Source organism: Zootoca vivipara, chromosome 11 (assembly GCF_965207765.1).
Source record: "Zootoca vivipara chromosome 11, rZooViv2.hap1.1, whole genome shotgun sequence".
In the NCBI taxonomy this organism is placed as follows: Eukaryota; Metazoa; Chordata; class Lepidosauria; order Squamata; family Lacertidae; genus Zootoca; species Zootoca vivipara.
In genome coordinates this window covers 58,025,502-58,046,501 of record NC_142594.1, presented here as the reverse complement: position 1 = coordinate 58,046,501, position 21,000 = coordinate 58,025,502, and the positions used below count along the sequence as shown (strand labels likewise).

General features: G+C 46.8%; 1 protein-coding gene across 1 annotated transcript; it reads right to left on the bottom strand.

The window, feature by feature from the left end:
* Positions 1-3,868: 3,868 nt before the first annotated feature.
* LOC118092263 (uncharacterized) lies at positions 3,869-20,797 on the bottom strand. Its single transcript, XM_035130134.3, has 3 exons — positions 20,659-20,797; positions 14,080-14,212; positions 3,869-9,633 (listed from the first exon to the last, which is right to left on the bottom strand). The coding sequence occupies exons 2-3, from the start codon at positions 14,174-14,176 to the stop codon at positions 5,921-5,923; spliced, it is 3,810 nt and encodes a 1,269-aa protein (XP_034986025.3). The 5' UTR covers positions 14,177-14,212; positions 20,659-20,797; the 3' UTR covers positions 3,869-5,920.
* Between the last annotated feature and the right edge of the window lie 203 nt (positions 20,798-21,000).

Sequence of the window (21,000 nt, the reverse complement as noted above, 5' to 3'; positions counted from 1 at the left end):
CACCAACCTGGATGGCTTTAAAAGAGGGTTAGACAAATTCCTGGAGGAGGAGAGGGCTGTTGCTGACTCCTAGCCTGGATAACTCTGCTCTGTCTGCACAGTTTGAGGCAGCCATGCTTCTGAATACCCGTTGCTGGAAACCACAGGAGGGGAGATGGTTGGTTTTGTGTGCAAATCCTGCTTGGCGGTTTCCTTTTGGGGCATCTAGTTGGGCCCTGGGCGAAGAGGATGCTGGATTAGAGAGATCATTGGCCTGATCCAGCAGGGTCTTCTTAGGTTCTTTTGAGTAGATGATGAACCTGGGACTGTTGTTCTGCCACCCCCCCCACCTTACACTGATGCTCCCTACAACCTCTTTTCGTAGGGGTCCTCCTCTCCACTAACCGTTTCCTTTCCCCCCCCCATATCATTTTCATTAAATCTCCAAAACTCTTCCAAAACATTCACCATCATATACCTTTTTTTTAACACTAACCGTTTCCGAGCAGATTTGAACAAGCTGGACACCCCACCCACCCACAGCTCAGGTCGCAGGTGGCAGTTGGGATTCTGAAGGGAGGGAGGAGGGCCCCCCCCCAGGTGTGCGCAGAGGCCCCGCCCACTGGTCTCATGCTTCTCCAAGGAGGGAGGGGCTCCAAACTCATCCTCCCTTGCCCCCAAGGCTCCCCTGCGAGGGAGACCAGCAGCTCTCTTCCTGCGGCTGTTTCTTCCACTTACAGTGAAAACCTCACTTCCTATCGTATCCGTCTTATATTAACTCTTGGAGATGGACAGGCTGCCCAGATGAGGAGACAGAGACCCCTCCCCACGTGCTCAAATGAATGGCTTGAACTCAAATGGGTAACCAGACCTCTGAGCCTTGTTTTCCTATGCAGACAAGGTCTCACTGTGGCCAGCAATTGTGCTGCAGCATCCCGCACTCGCTACAGCTTCTGGATCAAACACGAGGGAAGCTCCACAAAGAGCGCATGGCAGTAACTCATTCCAGGCTTCCCTGGTCCAGGAATGGCTGTTGAACCAATTGTAGCTGGTCAAAGGCCACCTGAACGCAAAAGGGTTTAAAACTCCGTAGAGGAGATGATTTGCAGACCCCATGTGTCCCTGTTCAGCTGAACTCTCTTACAAGCCCACCTGAGGTCTTCCCACCCGGCATCCTTTCCCAGGACACTCCATTCCATTCCTCCCCCCATCCACTTTTCCATTTCTTCCCCAGAAGCGACTCAGCATTTCTGGGCCGCTGGGCTTTGGGCTGGTTAGGGAAATATTTTTTCCTGAAAGGTGGCGGGGTGTGTACATGCTGTACTTCTTCAAACCTGGGGGTTCCTGCTACCCACTCAAATAATCTGCTAATATTTCTGCTTTGGTTTGTGGGGCTGCTGTTAGCTAGATAAGGATTGGCATTCAGAGAACAAGCTTGCTCTTTGTGTGTGTGTGTACAATCCTTTCTGCTTTCTGTCTTCTTCAATAATACACTGTAATTCCAAAACACACCACAGATTGATTGCTCAAATGGACCGCAGTTTCCTCCTTTTTGGCTTTGCTAATCTGCAGCCACGATTGTTAAAATAGATACAGTGGTGCTTCGGTTTAAGAACAGTCCTGTTTAAGAACAATTCGGTTCGCAAACTCCGCCAAACCGGAAATAGTGTCCCAGTTTGAGAACTTTACCTCCATCTAAGAACAGAATCTGAACGGTGGAAAGACACTGGCGGTGAGAGGCCTCATTAGGGAAAGCACGCCTTGGTTTAAGAACGGTTTCGGTTTAAAAACGGACTTCCGGAACAGATTAAATTCATAAACCGAGGTACCACTGTATTGTTAAGTAAAATGATGTGCTGTTTCTGTGGCTGACATGCAATAAAATAATGGGCGTGTTCCTTTCTTGTACTGCAGGCTGATATGGGAACAGGATGTGTAATTTATGGAATTTATGACTTGCTTGCTTGGAAATCAGACCCTTCAAGTGTCCTTATTTTCTAAGGATATCCCTGTTTAGAGAAGCCATCCCAGTTTCTTATTTGATCCCAGAATGTCCCACTTTTCCTTAGGACAGCGATGGGCAACTTTTTGAGCTTGGTGTGTCAGCATAACTCGGATTGTGTGTCACTCCGAGAAAAAAACCATAATGTCACAACATTTATAGTTTAAATAACAAAAATGTATAATTGTAATATATAACTGTATTTAATAAACCAAAAACTAATTATTTAACCAAACCATACCAAACCAAAAAACCCTTATTTATCACAAAGTGCTCTGAGTTGTTGAGCTTTTTGGGGGGAATTGCTGACCAAAGTTTTGGAGGTTTTTTGGGGGGTGCAAAAGTTGCTTTGCTTTTTGGGGGGGGTGCCCCAAAGCTGCTGTGCTTTTTGGGGGGGAAAGAGAACAGAAATAAATGACTAATAATACCTTCGCTGGAACTAACACGCAGCACCGACATAGTCTGCCAAAGTACCAAAAAACCCGAGCACAGAACGGGTTAAAAAATGAACGCTGTTACACTCAATCATAGTCTGCCAAAGCGCCAGAAAAAAACAGCACAGAAAGGGATAAGAAAACCAATCTCTGGCTACCAGCAGCAACAACAACAACAAAAAGGATCTGGGTTTTAACAGCGGAGACAAGCTCTAACGGAGACAAGCGGTAGGAGGAGTGGGAGAACAAATGGGGGGGCAACAACAACAGCGCGAATGGGCCGATGGGGCGCGTGCCAGCAGTGAGGGCTCTGCATGTCACGTCTGACACACGTGTCATAGGTTCACCATCACTGCCTTAGGATGTCCCTATTTTCACTGGAGAAATGTTGGAGTGTATGGAGTTATCTGACCCCCAAAGCTGTCTGAGGGCAATCCTGTATAGGGAAGGTTTTTGGTTTGTTTGTTTTTTGGAAAAGTTTAATGTTTTCTTATGCTTTTTATATTTGCTGGAAGCTGCCCAGAGCGGCTGGGGCAGGCAACCCAGTAAGATGTGTGGGGTATAAATAGTAAAATTATCATTATGGAATGGGACATCCCTATTTTCATCGGAGAAATGTTGGAGGGTGAAAACGATAGGGGGAAATCTCATATATTACCAATTCCAGTTTAGCAGAATTTTAGAAAGCCCCGAAATGTCTGCATTTATTAACCGGAATACATTTGCAATCTGATTTAGAATGTTAATAATCTGAATAAATGGTTGAAACTGAGCCATTTGGCTAAGTTTCCCAACCATCCTAACCAGTGTAGAGTAGTGGTTAGGGTGTTAGACTAGGACTTGAGAGACTTCTGCTTGAGGTCTTGGGCAGCTGTTGCCCGTCAGAATCCTGGGAAATATGACCCAAAGGACTTCTCTGGAGTAAGGCAGGTTCATAGGCAGACTCTTCCACAGAAGCTTGCCTGGCGCTACCATCAGTTTGGCCACCTGACAGTTCTGGATCGTAGCAAGTGGCCCAACCTGATCTAGGGCTGTCTCGACCCAATTTGACCCAAGCCCAGATCCCTCTGAACTGGTTCAGGATTTGGGATGATGGCTGGCTGGTGAAGGATCCTGTGTGAGAGGCAGGGAAGTAAGGATCTTCCAAGGTGCAAAGCTGGGAGAAGAAAAGGAAGCACACACACACACATTCCCCTGCTGTGTGGTGCTTGCTTTGTGAGGGGGAATACCAGAAGAGGGGCAATGTGTGGGGAGAAACAGGCATACAGTGGATTCCTCCCCTTCCACTTCAGGGCATGCTTATAGACAGTGGGGAGATTCCATTTTTGCATGGTGTGATTGTCAACAGAGATCTTGGGGTGTTAGCTAAATCTAGTCAATGAATATGGAATACACCCAACTCAGTCTGTGTGGGATAAGAGTTAAGATCTACCTGTCAGAGAGGACTTTGCACCTTTCTTTCTCTTCTTCTTTAGATCAGTTTGCTTTTTAATGTTAATGTAATATGAAAAGTCTGAATAAAACCTTAATTATAAAAAAGGGTTCTTAACTGGGCTTCAACTGAAGGTGGTGCACAGCTCTGCTACCCAGCATGTCCTCCTGGCCCTACTAAAATATTGTGCTGCCTCAGGTGTGGTGGTGGACACTCTCTCGGTCCAATTGCTGGTCCAGCTTCTGTATGAGGAACAGATGCCATCTTGTAATTGGCCTCAGGTAGCAAAATGTCTTGCACAGGCCCTGCTGAGGAGACACTGATGAGACCATTCTTAAAGAACAGAGTAGCTTTTATTTAGAGGCTGTTTCATGGCGCAGCTGCAGGAAGCAGGCAAAAGGAAGTAAAACATGGCTCCCCAAACATGGGAGAAATCAGTGGGCAATTGTGGTTACAGCGTGTATCTATCGTTCGAAATGCAAAGTGCAGTCAAGTTTCTCAGCAGTCTTCCAGTGCAGGGAAAGAGGGAGAATCTGGTCTCATCTTGTTGTCAGCCAGCTGAGGTGATCTGGTGAATATGGCTTCTAGGCATGGATCCTTCAGACTGAATTTTGATTCAGCTCCAGGAATTCCTTGGCAGGGAACCTCTTTGGCACTGCTGGTACAAACAGCAATAGAATATGCTCCCCCCCCCCAAATGCAGATAAATCCAGGGTTAAGCGTTTTAAAAAAGAAATTATATCCTAGTGGATCTTCAAAAAGACATCTAGATGGCTAGAAATAAGAAAACGAAAGAAAAAATATTACAAGTAATCACACACAGAGAGATTCCAATCAGTCACCAGTTGAAAATTTACTCTAGAAACCAAGTCTTATGAGGAACAGTTGAGGGAGCTGAGTATGTTTAGCCTGGAGAAGAGGAGACTAAGAGGAGACATGAGAACTATCTTCACATCTGAAGGGCTGTTTCATGGAAGACAGAACAATCTTGTTTTCTGCTGCTCCAGAGGGTAGGAACCAGATCCATGGATTCAAGTTACAAGAATGGAGATTTGACCAAATACAGTACAGTATTAGGAAGAACTTTCCGATGGTAAGAGTAGTTTGACTGTGGAACAGACTGCCCCTGAAGGTTGTGGACTCTCCTCCATTGAAGGTTTTTAAGCAGAGGTTGGGTGGCCATCTGTCATGGATGCTTTAGTTGAGTTCCTGCATTGCAGGGGGTTGGACTAGATGACCCTCTGGGTCTTTTCCAACTCTACGATTCTAAGATTCTATGGATAAGGAACAATACAGAATAAGCAATGCCTCAGAATGGAAGAGAGATCAATCAGGCAGGTCAAAAGCTTGTTAGAACAAAGGGGCCATAAGCAGCTCCTGTCAGGACCATTCCTGCAACACCCTAAGTTTCCAATCATGTTCCAAAGGCTGCTAGAGCAGGCAGATTTATGGGCACATTCTTACGCAGGGGTGGTTAGAAGCAGCACTTCCATATGAGGCCCCATTCACTTTCCTTATTATTATTAATGGCAGTCATCGGAGATAATACAAATCCCTGAAGAGAACAGCATTTCACCCAGCATCAATGAGACAATAAGCTGGTATTGTCTGGGAATAATGACTGGGAAGCATTTTGTCTGCAGCAACGAAGGGCTCGTTCACACTTCTGTTTGTTCCGTGCCTGGGAAGCATGGTTCAGAGCAGTTTTCCTCTCGTCTCACACTTTCCAGGCACAGCTCCAAGCAATTTTGCCTTTGCCCCACTGCTTTCCCCCAGAAAGCCTGCTCTTTAGTGCTTAATCAGAACAAATGGCATTCCACAGAAAACCCGATTGCTGATAGTTCTGATTCAGCACTAAAGATCAGGTTTCCCCGAGCGAAATTGGCCAGGCAAATGAAGATGTGGATAAGCTCACCTCATGACAGCTGCAAATGTTTCCACAGCCACCTTCACCCAAGTACAGTACGCACAGAGAGGAAGAGACTCTGGTCTGAATTACACTCACAGAACCTGAGCTCTCTGCTGATAGCCAAAAGCAAACAAAGGGTGCCTGAAAAGCTATATATGACCCCCTTATTTAAACCAGTTTACAATAGCTTCCCCAACTTTCCTAAGTTTGGACTTTTTTACTTCAATTTGATCATAAAGCTTCTGCTCTCCAGGCAGCAGAGGCTCCCTGTTGGCAATTTTCTGTATTAACTCCGCTACTTTCCTCACTTCCTTCAGGGACTGGATTCGCTCCTGATATCCAGGCTTCAGCTCCTGTTCTTCGGACATGATGAGCAGATCGATGTACTCTGGGGTAGAGAGTGGGTTGGGCTTCAGGGCAATCGCCTGAAGGCGCTGGAGGCTTTGAGATGATTTCTTGATAAGCTCTTCTAAGATGTGTTTCACTTCTTCATATTTCTCATTAAGATTTTCAAGCAGTTTCTCTGTGGTCATCATCTCACCAGAGGCATGTTCATACTTTTGCTTCAGTTCTTCATAAGTCCTGATCACTTTTCTTGTGGTATATTCAAATTTGTATTTCTGATTGAAGTGCACATTCCACTCACACTTGCCTGGGCAGATTTTGCATCTTCCTGTGCTCTGATCGATAGCTCCACAACGACGCTTATCTTCATCTCTAGGAATTTCACAAGGATAGTGACAGGTGAAGTGACAATTCATGCAATTAGTTATGTATTTTCCCGTGCCAGCTATATCCGTCTTCACTGGTACAGTTACCTCTACCTCATACGTAAAGTTTCTGTTTGCCGCCATGTCAACACTATGCTTTTCCAGGATTTCCTGCGTCTTCCTCAGTTCTTCCAGCTTGGCCAGTCCAGCATTGATTTGGGGCTGCAACCCTTTAATAGCAGCTTCAAGCTCTTTTCGCTCCCTGAGCACTTCCTTTGTCAAAGTTAAGCTCTTTGTTTCTAGCGTGTGGGATGAATCAAAGAAAGTCTTCATGCTCATGGTGCCCATTTTCCAAAACATTTCATCAAAATTGAAGTTGCCTCCAGGCTCCACAGGATTGTTGGCAAACAGTGCTGAATTGTTGAATTTGAAGTGCACAGGGGTGCCCTTGGCATCCTTAGCACATGGTACATTGGCTTCCTTAATGGCCTCGAGAACAGGAGGGGTCTGTCCGTCTGCAAATGTGATCAGGACTTGGATGTTGTCCTTTATATCTTTGCCAAAGATGGAGAGCACAGAGTCAAAGACGTATTTCTGGGCATGAGTTAAACGAGCAAAAGAGGCCTGGACGACAATACAGATGGCATCTATATGATCAGTGCCCCCTGGGGAGGAGAAAAACTCCCGGATCTGCTTTGTTATCAACTTGTCATGCTCTATTCCTCTTGTGTCTCCAAATCCTGGAGTGTCAATAATGGTGAGGGAAAAGGGGACTTGGAAACCCTCTTGGTAGTGGACGACATAGGCGGTCACTTCTGATGTTTGGCTTTGAGCTTGGCTTCTGTTGGTATTTTCATGAATAAGTTTGAATCGGAAATCATCTCTCCATTGCACACCTAGGACATAATTGATCATCCCATTGATGAGAGTGGTTTTCCCTGACCCTGTGGCCCCCATCACCATAATCACTTTGTTATGGAGCTGCATGTTCTCTTTCCCTAGCTGGTATGTTAGACAGGATCCAGAGACATCCGATATGCGCTCCAGGGGCAGAGCATACACTGCTGGTGGCCCACCCTCCACCCGGATGCTGTCTTGGAGGTATTTACAAGCTACTCTCTTCTCATCTCCTTCCAATGATGTGGAAACCTCAATCTCTTGGCTGGGCTCACTCTCAGCCCCACCGGCACACATGGCTGAGACTCTGACCCTGTAGGGTGTCTGGGGCTTCAGACCATCAATCTCACAGAACTCTGTTTTCTTCCCTGTTCTTTTTTCAGCCCATTCATCTTTGTCCTTGCTTTTTGCCTCTCCAGCCTTTTCACTGTACTCCACTTTGTACTCCTTGATATCAGCTCCAATGACCTTTGGGCTCTCCCAGACAATACTGATTTTGGAAGACTCTACAGTTCTCTCTTTCGGTTTCCCAGGAGGGCTGGTAGGAAGTGTCTTTACAGATCTACTCAAATCACTAGTCTCACTAAGTCCTGGTTTGCTCCTAGCGGTGTATCGGAATTGGTATTCTGTGTTTGCGCTCAACCCTCTCACTTGGAATGTCTCCTGACTGCTGTCTGTATTCACAATCTTCCAATTTTCTTCTCCTGCAATCTTGTACTCTACTTGATAGCTGGAGATTGAAGCCCTCCCGTACTCCTCTGGTTGAAATGTCAGCTGCACACTCTCATGTTCAATTCGGCCAATCAGTGGAGGGAGAGGTTTTGAGGGCAGCTCAAAGTTGCTGCTGAACAGCTCCCCATCTTCATAGAGGTAAATGGAAGCCCCTGGGTTGTCCTGATCCGGGACAGAAGCCACAAGGAACTGGGTATTCTCATTTGATTTATTGACCCGGGCAAAATCTGCAATGGATTTGGCAGCTTTCCGAGCATTTCTCTGTCTGTCTTTTTGCTCAAACCAAGCTTTACTGTTCTTGGGTGTTGACTGGCCACTGGTGGAATTTGCTGTTTCCTGAAAAAAATCTTTCTGAAGCCAGTCTTGTAAGCTGGTTAAAAATGGTTCCTCATCATGTAAAGAAGTGAAAGTAAATGAGACAACAAGCTCATTCACAGGGTTTAGCACGATTTCTTCCAGTTTGTTCTGGGAAGAGATTACCTCCATTCCACTTAGGATTTTAAGGTAAGAATTCACCAAATTAATCTCTCGTTCCTTGGTGTCCAAAAACTCACTGAGTCTTTGGCTATTGAAGGGAGACTGGTTAATGGACATTAAAATGTCCACCAGAACTCTTTCCTCTTTCCCCCCTCCCCGGATCAAAGGCAGGATTCCTGCCAGGTGTTTCTGGAAAGTCTGCCTGTGCTGCTTGCACAGATCCTTGAATCTCTTGATTTTCATCTTTAATTCTGGGAAGTTTTCAGCAACAGGATTCATAGTCAGATCATTGCATCGCATGTTGATTTCATGCAGTTTCTCCAAGACAGTTTGAGCATCAAAGATCAGTGTTAAGCTGATTTCACGCACCATCTTAGCTGCTCTGGAATCTAGCTTGGTCAGTGGGTACAGCCAAACTCTTACAGGCACAGCCTTTTCCCCATCCTCCCCGAGCTTTTGAGGCAGATCGCTGTAGACTTTCATGGCATCTTGAAAAGTCACCGGATTACTTTCTAAAGAAAAATCTCCATAGAACTTGCAGCTGAAATTCTCCGTTTGGGCTTTCTCCTTCTCCTCCATCTCGACAGATGCTTCCCCTTTGAGAGAGACTGCAATCAAGTTAATCGCAGCATGGAGGCTTCCTTGTATATCTTGCACAGACTCGGAGGAAGAGACATTTCGGTCAAACACAAAGAAAGCCTGGGCTCCATACAAGATGGCAGTGACAACATGGGTGGCTGTGCCATGCTCAAAAACAGCTGGATAAGTGACATTTTGGATTCCCAAATGGCTCATGGTCAGCTGTGAATACTTGGTGGTAGCTTTGTACTGCAGAGTGACTCTGGCCTGTTTTGTGGACTTCTTGGTGTCTTGAAAGAATTTGCCTGATCCACCCACTTCAACCATTCCACCCAAAAAACTGGCCTTGAGCGATGCTGAGACATTGAGGGCGGAGGCCTTATCATCGATGGAGTCAGATGCAATGATTTCATATTCAGCCTTGGGTTGTGGTTTGATACACAAGTCCTTCTGAAGCGAGTCCTGGTCCCAAAGGGTGATTCCTGGGAAAAAGCCGAGAAATATGCAAGGCTTGAGTATGCTCATACAAATATAGAACACAAGTAGCCTAATGCCTAAGGCTGAACAGAGAAACAAGGAGTTAAAATAGAGCTATCATTGCCCACAATGTCTGCACTCATGAATTTTGTCCCACTGTCATCCCCAACCAAAGAGGTTTGTGCAGTTTTGTAAAACTTTGCAAAACGCAGGGGAAATCTTTGACCAAAAATGATAGTGGAACAAATGTGAACATTTCCTGAGTGTCTGTTGTACAGGCCTCAGAAAGGGGATGGGGCACTAGCTCAGCAACAGGGATAAGTTTCCAGATTCAGTCACCACCATTTAGGGCTGTGAACATCTCCTGATTGAGGCCATGAAGAGCTGGTGCTAGTTGTTGACTGGCATGGATAAAAATGGGTATACATAAGGAGAATTCCCTGGGGGCCAAGGTTCCAAGGTAGGGGCAAAAAACTTGGGTGAGAGAACCCCAGCAGATTTAAAATCACAAAATATGCAGCAAAGCAAAGTGTGGAGATTTAGCCTGTCAGACCTTTAAAATACGTGCTTGTGAGTTCCTTCCAAAATAGTCCCCTCTTCCCCGACATTGAAAAAGACCACGTTTGGTAAGTTCATAATGGTTCACTTAAAAACTCTCCAAAGGTCAGATTCATGTGATTTTCCATACAGCAGTCAGAATACAGGGAGTAAAACTTGGCTTAGTTACAGTTGTGAACGTTGTTAAATTATTGGTACAGGAACACAACAATGGATTACAGTTCCTCCAGGTGTCCCTATTTTCCAGGGACAGTCTCTCGGATTTAGAGAAGCCATCCCAGTTTCTGATTTGATCCCAGAATGTTCTGCTTTCCCTTAGGCTTGGACATTTCTATTTTCATCAGAGAAATGTTGGAGGGTATGGAGTTATGTGACCCCCTGAGCCAAGGAGAAAAGTAACTAGACAAACTATAGAAGACACCTGAAGGCAGCCCTGTACAGTGGTACCTCCGTTTACAAACGCAATTGGTTCCGAAAGTCTGTACTTAACCTGAAGCGTACTTAACCTGAAGCAAACTTTCCCACTGAAAGTAATGGAAAGTGGATTAATCCGTTCCAGGCGGTCCATGGAGTACTTAACCTGAAGCGTACTTAACCCGAAGTATGAGTGTGATTGGTTCTGGAAGTCTGTACTTAAACTGAAGCATACTTAACCTGAAACAAACTTTCCCATTGAAAGTAATGGAAAATGAATTAATCCGTTCCAGATGGGTCCGCAGTGTTTGTAAACCGAGGTGGTTGTAAACCGAGGTATGACTGTATGGGGAAGTTTTTACGTTTAATGTGGTATTTTTCAAGAAAAAAAGATGCCAGAATTCACCTTGAATGCCTCCCTTGTTATCTTAGAATGCAATGGTGCCCACCTGAGAGGTGCTGGAACTGAGGTTCTGGCCATGGGCGTAGGCAGGGGGGGCAGGAGGGGGCAGCTGCCCCCCCCTAGAAGCAAAAAATTAATGTATTTTACAGACCATAACCAGCACTTTCCCCCTCCAAAAACTGAAGTGGAAAGGGCTTTGCTTTAGCAAGAGCAGCTAAGTCACCGCTTGCTGGGGGGGGGGCACACAGCTGTAACAAAAACACATCAAATAAATAAAGCAAAGTGGCTACCAGTAGTTAAGCAGTTAAGACAATGGAGCAGATATCCCCAGGCAAGTTTCGATAGCTGACCAATTCACCCTATTGTTCTTGAGTGGGAATTGTTAATGAGCATTCAGGAATCATATTAAGAGTTCTATTGACGATTTAATGAGGGTGCAGAGGATTCAATTTGACTAAGGTGGCTCTGCAAGGCTAAAAGGAAGTGAATAAGAAAGGGGGGGGCTGTGGCTTTGACAGACACAGTGATGTTTATAAAAAGCAGTGGTGTTCCAGCCTGCCCCTCCTCCTGCATCTGTATACTGTAAATCAGGGGTGGCCACCTCCCAAGAGACTCTGATCTACTCACAGAGTTAAAAACTGGGAGTGATCTACCCCCTTTTGGGGGGTTCAGGTCAAAGCTGTTGAGTTTTTTTAAGGAAGGGAAGCCCTGTTTTTTGGGGTTTAGGTCAAACTTGTTGAGCTTCTTTTAGGAGGGAGGGAGGCCCATTTTTGTTTAGGGCTTCAGGTCATAGTTCAACTTTTTTTAGGGAGGAGGAAAATTTTGGGTGAGCTTTTTTTAGGGGTGCCAGTGACCTACCAGTGATCTACCACAGACATCCACAATCTACCTGTTGGACGTGCCTGCTGTAAATCAAGCAGAGAGAAAGCTGCTTACAAGACTCCTCTTGCTGCAGAGTTCCAGCATCACAGCGTCACCCAGAGGCACCCAAAAATATGAGTTATCCCTCTCTCTATTTCTTCCTTCCTTCCCTCCCTCTTCCATCCTTAATAAAATACTGGGGGGGGGCAGATAAGCCCCACATACAAAGCCCATCAACATGGGGGGAGGTGACTCTTTCAAATACGGTATTTACCAGTAATTGGGGGGGGGGAGAGGCACCTAGGCCTCTAGGAGTTGGCTGCTATGCCTAGGAGTAGGACAATTCAAGAAAGCAGAATGATGCATATGCTATGGTAATATATCAATAGAATTGTAGTCGGAAGGGACCACAAGGGTCATCTAGTCCAACCCCCTGCAATTCAGGAATTTTTTCCTAAGGTGGGGCTTGAACCCAAGACATGGTTGAAATATTATGCTGATATGCAGCAATGCCTCAGGGCTGTCGTGACTGCGGCTATGCCTTGCCTCGCCCTTGCCCTGCCACCCTCTCTCGCCTGCCCGACCCTCCTGTCCTCTTGCTGCAGAGTTCCAGCATCACAGCGTCACCCAGAGACACCCGTAAATATGAGTTATCCCTCTCTCTATTTCTTTCTTCCTTCCCTCCCTCTTCCATCCTTAATAAAATACTGGGGGGGGCAGATAAGCCCCACATAGAAAGCCCATCAACATGGGGGGGTGACTCTTTCAAATACGGTATTTACCAGTAATTGGGGGGGGGGAGGGGAGAGGAACCTAGGCCTCTAGGAGTTGGCTGCTATGCCTAGGAGTAGGACAATTCAAGAAAGCAGAATGATGCATATGCTATGGTAATATATCAATAGAATCATAGAATTGTAGTCGGAAGGGACCACAAGGGTCATCTAGTCCAACCCCCTGCAATGCAGGAATTTTTTCCTAAGGTGGGGCTTGAACCCACGACATGGTTGAAATATTATGCTGATATGCAGCAACGCCTTGGAGCCGTCGTGGCTGCGGCCGTGCCTTGCCTTGCCCTCACCCGCGCTGCCACCCCCTCTCGCCTGCCCGACCCTCCCATCCTCTCCAGCCAAGCAGGGTAGCTGCCAACGCTGCCAGCCCCAGAAGCACAAGGTGGTCGCTGCCGCCGCCACAATGTCATTGGGCCCACTGGCCCTGTAGCCCCGCCCACATTCCCACTTTGTGGCCCCTCCCCTCCCGTGCCTTGGCCCCGCCCCTGAACGACCATGGCTTGCCCCCCCCTAGTTTTGTTCCTGGCTACGCCCCTGGTTCTGGCTTTAAAAAAGCCTTTTTTTTTTACCTACAATAATAATTGTGGACCATGGGGTCACGAAGAGTCGGACACGACTAAACGACTAAACAACAACAACAAATAATTGTGGAAAGATGTGTTCTTAATGGCCTGCATACAGCGGCGAAGGAAGCGTCTTGGGCACCCATAGGGGCGGGGCTCGGCACTTCCCAGGACCCAGGGAATGTGGCACCCGGTGCCCAGGAACCGGGGGATGCGGCACCCGGCACTTGGCGTCCAGGACCTGAGGGACGTGGTGCCTGGGATCTGGCACTCGGGACGCAGAGCGTGATGCTCAGGACATGCCAGCAGCGCAATGCACATCCTGCTGGGGGGTGTCAGTGCTGCAGTGCAATCCCGTTGGGTTGTGTTTCAGGGCTGAGGGCGGGCAACACGCAAAATGCCACACACCCACACCCAAGGATGGCACCCTGGGCGACGCGCCCCCCCCTGCCCCCACCTTCCTTCACCAGTGCCTGCATAGGCCTGGTGGACTAGAAAGGTTTTGAGCAAGCTTTAAAAAAATTGAAACAGAACACACCTGCTAAATCTTTATTGGCAGATGAGGAGGAGGAGGATTTGGGCCAAGACGATGCCAGCAAGATTAAGGAGCAAAGAAGCTATCAAGGGCAAGAAGACTTATTTTTAATAAATGGAAGTCCTGTCCAAATGAAGAGAACATAAAGGAACACAAATTTTGGCAAAAGAAGTGGAAGCAGACAGTAAGGGATATTGAAAATGAATTTGAGGAGCACATTGGACATTCTCCCATTTAGCACTGGAACTGCACTGTTTGGGCCGACTGCTAATCTTGATATGAATAATGTTTTCCTTTTCAGTATAAGCTCTTCCTTGCACCAACTCTACCTGGGATGAGGGCATCTTTACGACAGTCGTACAGCATCCCCAGCTGGAATGGGCGGCCCAGGGCTGGTATATCAACCGTGTCGTCTGATCTGTCCATAGCTCAGGTCCAGGTTGCTCTCCTGCCTCCACCTCCCTGCAAGAAACAAGCGGCGTGAAGGACTCCAGAAAGATTATTTGGCATGCAAAGCATGTGGGGAAAAGAGGAAGATTAGCACTACCATCCAAAGAGGGATGCCGACATGCCATCAAGGGGGGGAGCGGGGGGAATGTCTCATCATGGGGGGGGGGATTAGACATTTGTATGCAGTAGTTGCACATGTGGAAGGTAGCTTGTGCAACTGATCTTCTTGCTTACCCACCATCCAGCTCCCTGTAGCAGTTGAAAACTTTCCTGTGATCCCTGCACCCTGAACAAAGGGGACTGTGTCACACAGAATTGCAGTGAGAGGGGAAATCACCTTAAGACTCGGCAAAGGGATCATGTGCCAATGGGGGCTCTGCTTGGACAGGATTCCTAGGCCCAAAGTTAGGTGAATCCCACTGCAGCCCTGTATGGCAGACACTATCCAGGCCCTCTGGAAAGGGTTTGGGTAGGCACAAAGGGTCACGGGAGCTGGACGGGAAGATATATTTTCCATGCACAACCACTGGATGCTTCCTACACTGAATTTTGTGGGTATAAAGCTGTCAGTCAAGTCCAACATTCCGAGAGGACTAACTGCCTCTATGTGGCAGGCAGTTTGCCTGTTGGTCGGTTGCTGCTAGGAGTGTTAACTGGGAAGAAGGAGGAGGAGGAGGAGGAGGAGGAGGAGGAGGAGGAGGAGGAGGAGGAGGAGGAGTTTGGATTTGATATCCATACCCAACTCCCTCAACCATTCCCTGCAAAAAGCTTGGTTTCCTGGCCCTTCATCATCTTGGTCTCCTGCTGTTGTAAGCCAAAAATGGCTTATCTTCTGAGTTAGCCAATAAAACTCAGAGACAAGAGGAGTTAGGAGTCCATTATGTTTATTGCAAAGCAATAAGGTTACAGTCGAATCTTTTCGCAAAACTGCAACCCCGCCCAAAGGTCGGGCAGGAATTTATAACATTTCAGACAAAGGATTTTGATTTAACCAATCACATAAAGCATTACATCATTTAATATTTTAATATTCATCATTATCTCATTTCATATTTAATATGTATATCATTACCTAATCTAATACGCATGCGCAATAAGCATTGCTAACTAAACTTTGATTCTTACCGTGATCTGTTACATATTGTTAGTTTGCATGTATGGGAACCTGTGTTACGTGTGGATGTAACAATTTATGTCCTAGTTTATGAATTGCTTCTTTGTGATTTACGTATTAGCTGACCTTCTATCCCAGTAGGGATGGCTTCGTGCTGAATCATCAGTTTCTTTAAAGCAACAGGTTACCATAATTCACTAATATAAGCATATTCCAGGATTTATAGGGAATTACATTATTACCTTAATTGGGGCCCTTTGGGCCCCTGCTTCACTGCCCTAGCACACGTTCCAGCTTGTCAGTATCTTTCTTAAACTGAGGTGTGTAGGAGTGCATCAGTGTAGGTAAGTATGGGGTAAGGATAATAAGACAAAGACAGCCAGAGTTTTGCCAGCAAGACAAGTTTTGCGCCCGTCCGTGCGAGCTTTGTCCCAATGGGGCGGCACCTGTCCGGGCAAGCGTCCCAAGGGGGAGACGCCCACCCACGGCAATGTCACACATCTCTGGCTGGCACCCAGGGCCACCTGCCCACCCACCCCCTTCATCCACCACTGTGAACACGGTCTTAACAGTGAGTCCATAAGTGACTGTGGAGGCCAATTCTGGATCCACACGTCCTTCCACAGTGGGGACATACCGGTAGGTTTCTGGGTGGGAGTTGGTCATGGTGAGGGTTTGCCAAGCGTGGCTTACTCTTAGCACGTTTCTCCCTTTTGTCCTGAGTTTAAGCATCTTCAAAGTCCACAACACCTTTGGTAAAGGCTGTTCTCCAATTGAAGTGCTTGCAGGCCAGTGTTTCCCAGTTGCCAGTGTTTATACTACATTTTTTTAGATTTGCCTTGAGACAGTCTTTAAACCTCTTGTGCATGGCGAGAGTGGCCTCTGACTCTCTCCCCGTGCCAGGTCGTTTATTACATGCTAAGGAAGCACCCTTTCTCCCTGCTTATTTAACTTATATGCAGAATTCATCATGCGAAAGGCTGGACTAGATGAATCCCAAGCCGGAATTAAGATTGCCGGAAGAAATATCAACAACCTCAGATATGCAGATGACACAACCTTGATGGCAGAAAGCGAGGAGGAATTAAAGAACCTTTTAATGAGGGTGAAAGAGGAGAGCGCAAAATATGGTCTGAAGCTCAACATCAAAAAAACCAAGATCATGGCCACCGGTCCCATCACCTCCTGGCAAATAGAAGGGGAAGAAATGGAGGCAGTGAGAGATTTTACTTTCTTGGGCTCCTTGATCACTGCAGATGGTGACAGCAGTCACGAAATTAAAAGACGCCTGCTTCTTGGGAGAAAAGCAATGACAAACCTAGACAGCATCTTAAAAAGCAGAGACATCACCTTGCCGACAAAGGTCCATATAGTTAAAGCTATGGTTTTCCCAGTAGTGATGTATGGAAGTGAGAGCTGGACCATAAAGAAGGCTGATCGCCGAAGAATTGATGCTTTTGAATTATGGTGCTGGAGGAGACTCTTGAGAGTCCCATGGACTGCTAGAAGATCAAACCTATCCATTCTTAAGGAAATCAGCCCTGAGTGCTCCCTGGAAGGACAGATCGTGAAGCTGAGGCTCCAATACTTTGGCCACCTCATGAGAAGAGAAGAATCTTTGGAAAAGACCCTGATGTTGGGAAAGATTGAGGGCACTAGGAGAAGGGGACGACAGAGGACAAGATGGTTGGACAGTGTTCTCGAAGCTACGAACATGAGTTTGACCAAACTGCGGGAGGCAGTGGAAGACAGGAGTGCCTGGCGTGCTATGGTCCATGGGGTCACGAAGAGTCGGACACGACTAAACGACTAAACAACAACAACAACAAGGAAGCACCACAGAATTCAAAAAGAACCTATCACATTCCTCCAATGTAGCCCATGTAATTCCCCATGTTCCCACATGGACAGAGAGTGAAGTTTCAAAGAAGCTTTGAAGTAGCAATATGGTAAACATAAACAAACTTTCCCATGCACAGACCACTTGCATTCCTAGGCTTCAAAGATTATTCATATGAAAGAGGAGATTAAGGAGATAGACAAAGACAGCTTCCTATTATCACCTTGCCTTTGTCCGGAAAGGTAGAAACCTTATGGTAGCCATGAGTATATTTGTTAGGACCTCAAAGAGATCTGGGCATCAAAGGAAAGTACTTAACAGCCATTTAGTGAAGCCAAATGTGATCTCAGGCTAATGCAGCATCAGGAGAGAGAGAGAGAGAGAGAGCGAGAGAGAGAGAGAGAGAGAGAGAGAGAGAGAGAGAGAGAGAGAGAGAGAGAGAAACGTGATTTCTAAATGGAGAAATAAACACAGCCAATTGTACAGCATCTGTAAAATTCATATCAAAAATCATTTCCCTATTATGATCCAGCCAGAAACAGTCCACTATTGTGAATTGTGAATTCAAAAGCATTCAGTTCAACTGACACGCTGATCACATAGTTTATGATTTCCTATATTGATTTTTTAAGGATGCTACAGTGGTGCCCTGAACCTTACAAAGTACTCCAGGTGTGTTGCAAGGGACCCCCAAGAGTAATCTAATCCAACCCCCTGCAATGCAGGAATCTCAGCTAAAGCATCCATTTTCATGCAACCGTTTCCAGTGTCTTTCTTTATTAAGACTTTGGCTACTTTTCCTGTTCATTAAATGTCTCCCAATACCCTTCTCCATCTGTCTGCAAAGCAATTCAAGATTAATCCCAATTGCCCTGTCTAGCCAATTCTCTTTTCAGGCATAAGGTGACCACCATAGAGCCCATAACAATTTATTCTTTTCAGTGTTCTGGAACGGACATTCACTACATACAGTCCCTAAAAGCAACTAGTTCTGTACTGTAAAAGGCAGTTAGTGACCTTTTCAGTTTAGCTAGTCCATAAACTAAAACGTCAATTTAGAATAATCAAAACGATAGTTTTATGAAATTATTGCTTTCCCTAACATATATATATCACTTGTAGGGTGGGATGTATTTACACTGGTGAAAGATCTCTCCCTTTCTGGGAAAGGCTCTGGCTGGAGAGAAACCTTCCTTGCAACTGGTCTTGACTTGCTGTGAACTTGAGCTCCCTGAGCCTTCGCCTCTTTTGCTTTCACTTCACTTGGCAGAGCCCAGTTTGAACTCCCTGCACTCTGCGCACCAGATCCAGCCCCACTTGGAAAAATCACTCAGTCCAAAATGCAGCAGCCAGATTGCACGCCAGGCTATTAATGGGCTGGCAGAAACAGTTGCAGATTTGGTAGACAGTGTGGCTGGAATAAACTCGAAGCTGCCAAAAGGGAGAAGAGCAGGGCCAAACTTACAAGACAAGGACTGGACTTCTGTTGATGCAGCCTAGGATTGCATTAGGGTTTTTTTTTTACTGCTGGATCTCACTGTTGACTCATTTTAAGCTTGTGTTCTACTAAGACCCCTAGATCCTTTCTACATACCATATACTGCCAGAATGCCAGGTGTCCCAATCTTATATTTGTGCATCTGTTTATTACGGTACTTCTAAGTGCAGAAACTGACATTTTATCCCCATTGAAATCAGTGTTGTTAGTCTTGCCCCAGTTCTTTAGTCTGTTACAGACATATTGAATATTGATTCTCTCTTCTTCAGTATTAACTACCCTTCCCAGTTCAGTGTCACCTGCAAATTGGATGAGCATCCCTTTCTCTCCAAGTCAACAAACCCAAATCCTGGTTAAGTGCCAAGACTTTGCCTGTGCTCACAAAATCTGCTAAGGAGATTTCAAGCTTGCTGCCTTTAGCTACAATCACTATAAACCTTGTCTACATGTTCAATTTATGCCCTGCTGTCTTGTATGTATTCTATATTAACCTTGCTTATGATCGACATTTTTGTATTCACTCATAGGAAGTTTGATTCTTGCTAGATTAGAAAAATAAAGTAAACGTCCATGCCTACTCTCATCACCTCAATTAAACAGAGTTCAAGGCAATACACATTTCAGCAGCACAACAGAGCTGGCAAGGAAATGGGTTCTGCAGTTTGCCACCTGCTCTCAGCATTTCCTCCTGGGCAGCAGACCTTTCATTCAATCACTTTGCAAGGAGGGAAGGTTCCTCCTATAGAGTGGGAAAAACCAAAGAAGAGTTTGGATTTGATATCCCGCTTTATCACTACCCGAAGGAGTCTCAAAGCGGCTAACAATCTCCTTTCCCTTCCTCCCCCACAACAAACACTCTGTGAGGTGAGTGAGGCTGAGAGACTTCAGAGAAGTGTGACTAGCCCAAGGTCACCCAGCAGCTGCATGTGGAGGAGCAGAGACACAAACCCGGTTCCCCAGATTACGAGTCTGCCGCTCTTAACCACTACACCACACTGGCTGTGAGATAGCAGAACTGGAGTTGAAGCTGAGTTCCACCTATGCTCTGATTGTGCTTGCAGAAACTGGGCAGGGTGCTAACGCTTTGAAGAGCCCTCAATTTCTCTTGACACCCCCAGCTTTCCCCCAAGAATAGGCAAAAGGAAAGGTAGGGCAGAGAGGGAGAGAAAGAGATCTGATGCAGGTCTCCCCCAAATTGTGAGGATTAAGAGCAATCTCACACTCAGGGCCGGCCCTACAGCCAGGTTGGGTGGCGCAGGGCGCCAGGGCGCTGGGCCACCAGGGGGGTGCCGCGTAGCTGCGCCTGCGGCAGCCGCACTACACGATACGCCCGCCCGCCTGCCGTGCAGCAGCACCCACAGCCGCCGTGCTGAGCCCGCCCGCCCGCCGCGCAGCTGCGCCCGCCCACCACGCTGGGGAACGGGGCGGGGGGCGGGCGCCGGAGAGATCCGTCGCACCACGGTGCCAGGACGCCAGATATACTTAAGACGGCCCTGCTCACACTCGTTGCAGTCTTAAAATCAGAGAGCAGAGAAGAATAAACAGTGGGGGATGCCATCAATGACTGAAATACTTTTCCCGTTAATTGATGGAGACTGGTAAAACAAACCAAGGGAACACACAGAAATGTCCAGGATGCAATAGCCCAGATGGCCCACAGTCGCCTGCCCCCTCCCTCCTGCAAGGAAGCAACTGGAGCAGCAGAGGTGCTCAGCATCTCAGGAAGGGGCCATATCCTGAGTCAGGCCAGGGGTCCCCCTAGTCCCACCCCAAAGCCCGGGAGAGCCTTGCGCTGCAGCCTTCATTCCTTTGCTCCAAGTCTGGGCCATATCAGGATGGATTTGTGGCCTTTCCAAAGAGCCCGAGAGCAGGAGGCGAGGGCATCAGCGCAAGATCCCCGTCACCAAGTCCCCTCTGCAATATGCCATGGTTACAGCAGCCATGCAAAAGAAGCTTTTGACAACAAAAGAAGATGTGACAACTTCTAATGTGCAAACGCATCTTACCAGAAACGTGGAAATCGGATGACTCTTGCCTCCAAGTGGCTCTCTTGCTTGAGTTTGTCTCGACTTGCGTTGGTCCCCTCTTAAAGCACAAGTCTGTTTCAGGCACAGAGGCCACTTCTCCTTTTATCTATTCATGAGTGACAAAGTGCAAGGGGACAAGGATCACTTTCGGGGGAGAAGGAAGTTGCGAGATGGTGGTAACCGTTACCACTCGTCAGCATTTCACTCTCAAGCAGAGCATCATAGAGTTGGAAGGGACCCCAAGGGCCATCCAGTCCAACCCCCTCCCGTGGCCTCCCCACAAACACATGCAGAAACAAGGTCCTTGGTTGCACAACCCTC